This window comes from Clinocottus analis, unplaced genomic scaffold (assembly GCF_023055335.1).
Source record: "Clinocottus analis isolate CAN_PGR_092001 unplaced genomic scaffold, fCliAna1.0.p SCAF_10, whole genome shotgun sequence".
Classification (NCBI taxonomy): Eukaryota; Metazoa; Chordata; class Actinopteri; order Perciformes; family Cottidae; genus Clinocottus; species Clinocottus analis.
This window is the reverse complement of record NW_027175821.1, coordinates 12,558,297-12,569,147: the sequence shown is the minus strand read 5'-3', so window position 1 is coordinate 12,569,147 and position 10,851 is coordinate 12,558,297. Positions and strand designations below refer to the sequence as shown.

At 41.1% G+C, this 10,851-nt stretch overlaps 1 protein-coding gene across 1 annotated transcript; it reads left to right on the top strand.

The window, feature by feature from the left end:
- Window positions 1-4,660: 4,660 nt before the first annotated feature.
- Window positions 4,661-10,807, top strand: slc25a43 (solute carrier family 25 member 43). Its single transcript, XM_068591444.1, has 5 exons — window positions 4,661-5,049; window positions 6,867-7,108; window positions 7,291-7,463; window positions 9,382-9,516; window positions 10,077-10,807. Exons 1-5 carry the CDS (start codon window positions 4,778-4,780, stop codon window positions 10,287-10,289), a joined length of 1,035 nt encoding a protein of 344 aa, XP_068447545.1. The 5' UTR covers window positions 4,661-4,777; the 3' UTR covers window positions 10,290-10,807.
- The last annotated feature ends 44 nt before the right edge of the window (window positions 10,808-10,851 follow it).

Genomic DNA, 10,851 nt, shown 5'->3' with positions numbered 1-10,851 from the left:
TCTAGTTGGAAAAAAAGAAGCCAAATGTGTAAAGAGTGCTTCTACAGTGTGAAATCCTGAAGACAACAGGTTTTTGTGTTTGAGTGTGTGCATCGGTCGAGTCTTTTCAGTCTTCCCTGTGTCAATATGCTTAGAACCAGATGATCTTCAAGGGCTTGCTTGTTTGTACCTGCCGCGTAGTTCTGCTCGTCCGCCCAGCATGACACCCTCTAGCCCAGGATCAGCCTCTCCGAGATCAAAAGACCTTGGTGATTCTTATCAGATAATATTCTTGTCCACCTTCCCTCCCCTTTGAATCCAGCCTCCTCACACTGTTGACCCGAACCATGCACACTGTTCCTTACGGCCCTTTGGCCTTTCCTCTTCTTATCACAATGATGGCCAGGCCGTGATAAGGCCGGTCCAGCCTCGGGAGAGAAGGAGGGAACTGTCCACTCTTCTAAAACTTCACAGTTGCGTAACTCGGACACTTCAGGGCAGTAAAGAGATTATCTCAGCTCCGTCGCTGCACATTGCAGATCATTTTAAGTGTCTTCAAAGAAAAAATGAAGAATGTTACTGATGGTTTGATATTGTATTTTAAATGTTGAAGATATCATTTTGGTGTCATGCTTCTGTAAATTTGAATCTGGACAACATCTGGTCTTCTTGCTGTCATCCTCTTGGTTCAAAAAGGATGAAACCTCCCCAACACACTGACATGTGACAGCCGTACATCCGTCTCAGTGTTGGATGCATTTATGAGTATGCAGGCCGAGCAGGCAGACAGGGAAGACTGGTGTCCAAAGTCACGACCCTGCCCTGACCTGGATGAAGGAAATGGTCACGCTGCTCGAGACAAAGCAGGGCAAAGGAGAGCAAAGGAGAGTCTGAGGGGCTGGCTGGTCAGCCTGCAACAATGGGTCCGTGCTCTAAGACCGCGGACCACACAAAGGCCAGAGAACCCCCTCCTTCGCACTCCCACATTGCAATAGAGCTGGCATTTCACACTGGCCTGTGAACAGCCATTCAATCAAACTACTGTTTAACCTGACCCCTGGTCTACACAGAAATCCAAATGAGTCTGGCGGGATGTATTTAGGTAACTGACCTCTCCGGCCTTACTCCGAGACAGCTGTCAGTTACCACACAACTCTGTCTTTATTGGTAATATTGTATTCATTATCATTTTCAAATGCAAGATGTTTCCTATTTTTTGCTCCAAATTCCCGTGAATATTCCTTAAAAGCATATAATCAATAGGCCACCCAATAAATAATGTGTCCAGTGATTGGTGTGAGGGGCAATAGCTCCCTGGGGAACAAGAGACACTACAAGTCCCTTCGTCTGGGTCAACTACCCTCGAGCCAGGGCTGAGAGAAGCGGCCACATGACCCTCTCACTTCTCAATGGACTGCTCCTCCCCTCTACCTGTACATGGCTCGGATCAAGGTGTGGGGGCTGCATATCAAACAGACTGAGGCCTTTGATGTGGATGGAAACACAAACACTGAGATGAGCAGAGTCGTAACAGCTTATTTGTTCCCTTTAGTCATTCATTGAGCTGCTTGTTGAATGTGTATGTCTTCAAAGGGTTGCAGCATGCACCGGTGGTACAGTAGCCGAGGAGGCCCTGAGAGCGCCCTGGCCTGGTGGTTTGTGGGAAGGCCATCTGGCTTCCTGTTCCTTAGATTTGATATTGATTTATTGGCTGTACATGGGAAGATAAGGGGGCACCAGCTGCCAGAAGTTCTCCTCTGCATCCTCACAGACAATGGACCTCCTGGTCATCTACATCCTGACTAAATAGGTGATGCATCATTCCTTGTTACGTTATTACAAAATAAATATAAATTACACAAAATAATGACAATTTTGTACAAATTCCAAATTAAATTGTTTTATTACATATATTATTTTGTACTCATATACTGTTTGGTGCGGGGAAAATCTCCACTGCTGCTTTTAAAAAGAAAGCAACAAAAAATGCACAACTCTATTGAAAATGTCATTGGACATGGGGTAATATTGATCCCACATAAGTAAAATAATTTATGGATCATCACTTGAAACACAAAAGGATACATACTTTTTAACACTTTATATGTTGTATTTAAGCACATTTACTGAGAGGCCTGAGATAACAGAAGTTTTAGTGTTTGTTGTAATACAGACTGTTACCAGTAATGAGGTGCAAAATTGCATTTACTATTCCTAACAAACACTGACAACTTTTCACAGTTTAACCCATCACAGAAACCATTAATTCAAAATTAGGCTCCTATGCATAACAAGTCTCCCGTTCCTGTGAAGTGAGCTGGAGAGTGCAGCAGTTTGGCCCCCGCCTTGTTGGCAAAGGTGTCAACATGGTGCCACAGTGAATTGTACTTATGCCAGATTTTTCTCACCAACACACCCCCCGTCCTTAAAAACAGACACACTCACATACAGACAGACTCTGGTGTCACCCACCCCAGCATGTTCCCCACCCCCACGCTTTCTTCTCTTACCCCTCCCCTGCCAACACAAGCCTGTGATGTGACTGTCTCAGATAATGAGGTGAGATTTTTATTGCACCAGTCTGTGGGGATGACAGCGGCTCAGGCCTCCCTGGTATCGGGCGCCCTCTGCTGTGGACTCAAGGACTGCTCTCAGTCTCCTCCAGCAGTGCACTTCAAAGTGGGAGATCAAGGGTTGACTTGCGCATGACATCCAGGGAATGACAATGCCTCAGCCAGCCTACACCTACTGCTACGTGCCGGTCCTAGAGACACAAAGGCATGCAGGCTGCTCCCGCACTACTTTGCTGCATGGAGGAAGTTCTCATTCAGGAGGGGGGCATACATACAGGAAGAGGGCAGTGCTCTATGTGTATTCTCTATGAATACTGGTGGGTAAAGGGCAGAGGAAGGACAGCAGAGGAGACAGTGGGGCAGCAGCATCTTGGTGCTGTCCTGTGTGATTGCTGAAGCAATAATTGATAAGATACAGCATCAGACCACTTATCTAAGGGAGACATCTCATTATCTTGAGTATCACAAACTACGTATGACAGTGGGATCAAAGAATTTCTCAAGCTATTACAATGTGAGCTCTTATATTGCTCTGACGAGGAAAACATGTATTACTTTGGTATTCTGTTGGGCCAGTTATGACTTAGCGCTCCAGCTTATTATCTTGGCTCCTAAGAAGGTATTGATTTACCTTACTAACACAATTCAAATATCCCTAAAATCTGAATTTCAGTTGTATAATATGAATTATAAATGTATTGTACGCACTTCGAGTAATAAGTTCTTAGTCATCAGTCCAATTACACCCACTGGTTCTTGTGTTTTCAGAAGTGAAAGCCATATATTCTATACAGAGACACACACACACACACACACACACACACACACACACACACACACACACACACACACACACACACACACACACACACCTTTCCCCACCCCCAGTAGGCACTAGAGGGGGAGTGAGGTCTTGTGATCAGGCTGTCATTTCCTCTGGTTGGCTCTGTTATTCCAGATAGCCTTTGTGAAGGAGCCAAGTGGTCCAGCCGCAGACAGAAGGTGGGCTCCTCGCATGCCTCTGAGGTTGTCAACCCGGCAGGGGAGGGAGGCGCTCGTGGTGGGCCAAGACGAGGACAAAAACAAACATGGTGCTGAACAAGACAGCCACAACAAATCCCTGCTGATGAAAACGCTAAGACTGTAAATCAGACCGGACCTCACTACAGGGGATGTTACATTTATTTTTGCTTTAAACTAAACCTCCATCCTAAAAGCTCTTCGCTCTTTCCCTCAGAGCCTCACTGAACAAGAGACTGGATGCACAGTTTGAAATAATGTCTTTCCAAAAGAAATATTTGCCTCTCAATGAACCATCATTAAAAAAATGAAGTCCTTTGAGTAGTCTCCAACAAATATGTGTGTATACTTTTAATTGTGCAGTTTATAGTCTAACTTGTAGGATCGTTGATAGTTATTTTTAACACATGCTGCCATGTGGACAGAAAGTTGGAATATTGCACCACCTATAGAGTCCCCAAAATAAGTGGTCACCAAAGAAGTCCTCAAGTGCACCAGTGCCTTAAAATATGAAGTAAAATATGAATATGAATATGAAATATGAATGGATTAATTCAACAACTTCACTGTTTCCTATTTACTGGCAAACAAATAGAAAAGAATAACTACACTAAATCACAAGTTTATACAATAACACAGTACATAATACACTATATTCCTCTTATAGTTATGTAGTATAGTCTTAAAAAATAGCAACAATTAATGTGCCATTGCTACAACCTTTTATTAAGTGAGGTATTTGAGTAAATATAGTTGTTTAAAAAAACTAAACCTAAAACAAATCATATTTTTAAAACCAGACAAAATTATTTAGTGATGTGTTTGTGACCCAATAATAATAATAATAATAATAATAATAATAATAATCTACTGACTAAACTTCACTGGACGTTTGCCAATCCCTTTTAAACTACAGCACTGCTATTCTTCATGGGGTCACATGTGTCTCAGATTAATCACAAATGATTGACTTTGCTGTGCTCTTTGTCAAAACCAGGTGCCAGAGCGCCCCCTAGTGTGGCTGAGACACAACTGCAGCACCGGTCACAGTGACGTGTGCGTTGTGCCATAACACCGCTGGTCGGGGCAGGACACGGATACAGTATCGGTCTCTACAGTTAGATGTCTAACCTGCAAAAAACAATCCTCTCCTGTCCCTCGGAGAAGACTGAAATCATCACAAGAAGCAGAGAGGCCAAACAGTGATGGCCTCAGTAAAAAAAGATGACAGACTGACGAGTTCTCAGAGCTTCATGTGCGTTGGTTTCGCCGGTATTTTCAGTAAAACCGCCACGTCACCGTTGGAGGTGGTTAAAATTAAGAGTCAGGTGGGCACTTTTCACTGTAAGAGGGGTTTCTGGCAAAGTTTTCTCCTCGTCTACCAGAATGAGGGACTTCGAGGGTTTTGGAAAGGAAACCTCGCCTCTTGTCTGCGGTTGTTCCCTTACACCGCAGTTCATCTCGCAACATACAAAAAGTAAGTAAAGTTGGATCGAGATTATTTGTCTCGCATTGTATCGACCCAAAACATTTATTGTGGGTGTTTTTCTTCGATGTTTTGCTCAATGTTTATGTTGAATTAGCTTGTTAGCCACTTGGTCAGCTGACTATGCAAGTTTGTGTGGCGTTAAAAAAAAGAGTAGCGGGACTTTAGAGGAATAATGAGAGATCACATAGTTCTTTTTAATGGTTTGAATCGATCAAATTACGTCAACTGGTTCATTTAAAAGATCTGTTTACTTTCATCGGAGCAGCTAAATATGTACTTCCGCTTTTACCGTTCCGAGTCGCACCTTCTCTTTTTAACCAATCAGATGGCTGTATTTGCTCAGTCGATATTTAGAAGTGTCAGGTGTTTTTCCTGCCCTGTGTTTTGTCTCACAGGATGATTATTTTGTCTTACTCAAAAGAATCAGAATTTTCTTTTTTCACGATTAGTAAATTAGTAAATAGATCGGACATTTTTTGGTATCTCTTTTCGACTAATCTGCCAATTATTTGCTTGATTAATCGCTATAAGTTTGGTCTTTAAAATGACAGAAGATTGGGAAAAATTTATGAAGCCCAAATATGACACATCTTAAATTATCTCAACAGCAGCCCAGATGCAAATATATTCAGTTTAATATGACTAGAAATCAATGCGATCGAGCAAATAAGCACATTAATAGTCATAATAATCAATAGTGCATGTATGTTTTTAATCCATCAATTGTTTAGTTCTAATTTTGTTTATCTATATAAGTCAGTTCGTTTAAGCAAAAATACAAAGAGTTAGCTGGTTTTAGCTTCTCAAATGTCAATTATTTGATGGTTTTCTTTGTTTTCTATGATAGTAAAAATGATCAGGGAGTAAACTTTGTTGCTTGACTCTCAATCGGTTGCCTGTAAGGCTGAATTCGGGGCAACCCATCGGCTCTCTAATTCTCCCGGGTTACTACAGGACGAACATGCCTGTAGCTTGTCTGCGTGCCAGTGCGCAGCAGTGAGCAGCGCGAAGTCATCGATATTTAACGACAAGCGAAGCTGCCGCAGTCATGTGGTTTCAGCCCGCCGCGCTTCGTGTCACTGGTGGATGTAAACATCACATGTACATGCACGTGTACAATGTACACCATGTTCCACCACCATAAAGCCACTTCCTCTTTAACACACACACACACACACACACACACACACACACACACACACACACACACACACACACACACACACACACACACACACGGCTAATGTATGTATGTAATGTATTCTATCTTAAAATGTTTTGTTCTAATGCTTAAACATGCTTTAACCATAACATATTATATGAAATGTACAGCTAAAATTAGTAAATTAATTGGTTAGGCAATTGTCAGAAAATCAATAAGCACTTGCGATAATAAACAACAAAATGATTAAGGAATATAATGTGAGCATCATTGTCACATTTAGAGATAATGAAGATAATAGTTTGTTTCAACTTAAATTAAATTAATGTCAAACACAATACAGCAGCACGTTTTCATCTTTGAAAAGCTTGAACCAAATGTTCGTTATTTTGCTTCATAATTTATTTGTATTAATAATTGTTGGTAATTTACTTTTCTGAATTCTGCTGATAGGAAAATGTGGTTCAAAATAGGTGTGAAATGACAATAAAAACACTGACAACAGATTAAGCTTCAACTGAAACACCTCTGTCTGTTAAATAACGCTGGTGAGCTTCCTCAAGACAAATGACAGAACCATTCACTGTCTAATTAATGCAATCCAAACAATCAAGTGTCATTAATTTTGACTTTGTCTTTCCAGGATCGTCCACCTTCACATGGATGAACTGGGCTTCATCTCTCAGTGGAGAGCCATATTGGCCGGTGGACTGGCTGGCTTCGCTGCTGCCATGACGACGTACCCTCTGGAGGTGGCGGAAACCCGGCTCATCGCTCAGAGCTGCAGACAGCCCACCTACATCGGCGTAGTTCACACTCTCTCGAAGATCTACGGGAATGAAGGGCTGCCTGCTCTCTACAGGGGCTTTTCTCTCACTCTGTTGGGTGTGTTTGCATATTCACAGCATGTCGCTCAGGTGGTCCAGAATATTAAATAGCTACTCTTTATTAAAGGCCCTCCTGTTCCTGCAGATGAAGACTTTTCTACAGTCTCAACATCATTTGAACACACGTTTCATCGATGAGGCATTTTACTGTAACTTACAGCACATTTCTTCTGTCCACAGGTGCGTTTCCCTTTTCTATCGGTTGCTATGCAGTGTACATGAACTTGGACAGACTCTGGCAGGAGCCTCCTTTCCGCTTCACTCCCCTCCAGAACTTCATCAATGGCTGCCTCGCAGCGGGAGTGGCCCAAACGCTGTCCTACCCTTTTGAAACTGTAAAGCGGAAGATGCAGGTAATTTACCAACAGAACACTTCACTTTCTCTATGTAGGTTATATTTTTTAGGAGAACTGAAACAGCCCAATTTAAAATAAAATAAAATGAAAATATTATTGGCAAGATATGTAGAGATCTCTCTATATGACTATTTGACTGTATTGATAATGCTGGAAACAATTGAATAGATCTTTCAAATAAATCAATGAATTCTCTTTGATGGTATTTCTATAAATCTTTATGAATTCTTATTTTATTATTATTTATCCCTGAAAGAAATCATATTTAACCATAAACAAAACAAGTTTACTGTATTTTCATGTACAGAATACTTGTCTGTGTTACAACATTCAGTCCACACGGGGGCAGTGGGCATTTACCTAAAATATGTTTAGTCTTTCCTGGTCACTGAATGTTTTCAAACATGAAAAGTTTCAATTCTTAAATCATAATAATCTTAGTTGTATGTTTTAAAAAGAACTTTAATCACAGGAAGACATATTGGTCTGCACCACTTTCCTCTGAAATTATGCTTGAGCTATCTTGTATGTTTCCCTGTATGTCGGGGTGGACACATGAGGAACTACAATACTACATCCGGTTGTATGATCCTATTATTAGCTACCACAAGGTTCAACAGCAGCTGGGAATGTGAATGTGTTTTCTGGGGCTGCAGAAGCTATAGATACGTTCTCTAAACATAGTCAGTCACTATCAGGCAGCAGCCAAGGTGAAAGTTACGTATGTCCAGTCCACTAAGCCATCACAACAATGTCACCTGAACATAAAAAGCCATGTTACATAATGATTAACCTTGTGGATTTGAACAATACAAAGCAGGCAGAATAGGTGTTAAAAAAAAAAACAGCTGCGTATGTTTGCAGAAGCTACGTACTGTCGTACTCTCTGGTTAGCTTAATGTTTCCTCGACAAATGAAGCTGTGTGAACAGTCTCATACCCGTATGGCTTCGTGACCCCTGAGAGACCTTGAAAGTTCTAAAGCAGCGACTGGCGGCTCGCAGAATATTAACACATGCAGAAAATGTGATGAGGGAAAAACATGTGTTCTGCTATTTGGGATGTCGAGCTGTGTTTGCTTCCTATATAGAATAAACTGCTAAAACAATTGAGATGGAAATACTTTTATTAGGTATTATTTACCAACCAATAAGTGCATTCTACCTGTGAATAATGGGTATTGTCATGCAAGCATTGCAATAAACCCATGGCACTTTTTAATCCTTTAGGTTGTTTTTTTAAAAACACTAATAAAAAGCTTTAGTGTAAGAAAGTGAAAGTATTCAACAATAATGTTCTTATTTGAAGTCCAAACTCGATGGTGTCTACTAATATATATTCTCTCCATTAGAGGAATGTCGTGGATGACCCCTGTTCTAAAGATACTGTCACGCGACATTTACCCTGTAGAGTTGTCACGTGACACACACACACACACGAGGCAGTGTGACTGAGACTGGGGAGCTTTAATGGACCGTCCACTTGCATTGTTACATAACTCTTCTCAAAGCTTCCTATGCTGCTAACTGGCTTTGCTCCCAAGTTCAACAGCCATAATTTACCCTCTAAAGAACAACTTTGTGTTTATTTCATGCTGTCCATGTATTTAATTTTGTAATAGCGTTGTTAGTAGTAGATATAGAGAGTCGATGGCTTTGCAAACAAAAAGACACACACACAGGAAGTGACATGTCTCAAAGTTAATCATAGAACGATCCAGTTGGATCCAGTTATTTTCCCTTCATGCTGATATATGTGCATATTACTTCATTGACCATTCAATCTTCCCCCAAATTTTCTATGAATTTTATCTATATTGTTATGTTTCTCCTGATTTTTCTGGTTATTTCTTAACAGACATATAATGCAGTTGAATGATTCAATGCGTTTAATTTTCACTTGTATTCTTTTCTCAGGCGCAGAGTGCCCGCCTTCCCCATTTTGGTGGAGTCGACGTCCATTTTAGTGGAATGATTGACTGTTTTGTTCAGGTTGTAAAAAGCAAGGGCATCCTCTCACTATGGACTGGTCTTACGGCCAACACAATAAAGGTACCGTATCACTCGTATAACATAATTATTATTCATATCTCAGCCATATTGTACTCTCTATCAATCCTATGGATCGCGCACTGGTCTTCTACTCTCCTTCATCTTGTGGTTGGAACTGAAATAACTGCACATGCTCAGGAACATGAGTAACTTTATGACTGGCGGAGGGAAGTAGGAGGAGGGGGGTTCATGTTGACGTAAAAGGGAGAGGGAGGATGATGGGGGCGGCATGGAAAACAAGGTTTGGTGTGTAAATCATAGCTTGAAAATCACGGGCAAGGTGAGCAAAGTCTCTCAAGAACAGCATGCTCCACTCTCCTATTTCAGCTGCAAATGTCATAAACAAACGTGAGATACAACAGCAAATGTGAGGCCTTGTCATGAGCAGCTTTTCTTTTACAAAAAGGTCAACCTAAATGAAAAGGAGTTTGAGACACACTAAGCCCACCTTAGGTGATAATCAAACCAAACCACAACCTCTGTGTGGAATCATGGTCAATTTCATCGCATGAAGTGCTTGGCGTCCCGCAGATGCTCATATCTGTCTCCTTCCCTTACAGATCGTTCCCTACTTTGGCCTTCTTTTCACCTGCTTCGAGATGTGTAAGCAGGTCTGCCTTTACCGCAACGGCTACATTGTCTCGCCCCTGAGCTACAAACTTGCTCCAGGCGTCGATCAGAGTCTCGGGCCATACGAGCTGCAGGAGGCGAAGCGCTACTTGAAAAACAGGAGCTTCCAGTCAGGGGAGTCCTCTCTCGGAAACCGCTGGTGAAACTTCACATGAGAAGAGATCTGACTGCTGACCACACTTGAAAAGCAACATTAGATACTTCAGAAAGGCTTTTGTCTGTAATAATTGCGTAACATATCAGGCTTCATGTCTTCATAGAAAGTGCTAACATGTGTTTGCACTATGTCCAGTCAGCAACAGTCTACCTCTTTCAGAAACGTGTTTTGTTTGTTTATCTGACAGTATTATTTGTTCATCCACCCATCATGTCTCTCCATGACTGTTTTTAACATAATATTATGTTCCTTAAGCATTAGCTATTTATTTTGGGGATTATTTCAGTTACTTACGTCAAATAGTGCCATACTGTAGTTTATCTAAATGGCTTGCAAAAGCTATTTCACTCTATTTCCGTGATAGATTATATCTTTAATGTGCAATGAATGTAAAAATGTTGACGCTTCATTAGTTTGAGTAGCTTATGATCAATCATGTAAATGTGCTAACATGGACTGTGTTGGAAGAAATATGTTTAAAACATTAAACATTGCCCCTTTTTACATTTGATGTTCTCGTTTGTATGTTTTGGGATATTTTTTAGATT

Coding starts and splice junctions, on each gene's coding strand:
- slc25a43 (XM_068591444.1), top strand. CDS start 4,778: ATGGCCTCAGTAAAAAAAGATGACAGACTGACGAGTTCTCAGAGCTTC. Junction 7,464..9,381: donor CTGTAAAGCGGAAGATGCAG/GTAATTTACCAA, acceptor TTCTTTTCTCAG/GCGCAGAGTGCCCGCCTTCC. Junction 9,517..10,076: donor TTACGGCCAACACAATAAAG/GTACCGTATCAC, acceptor CTTCCCTTACAG/ATCGTTCCCTACTTTGGCCT.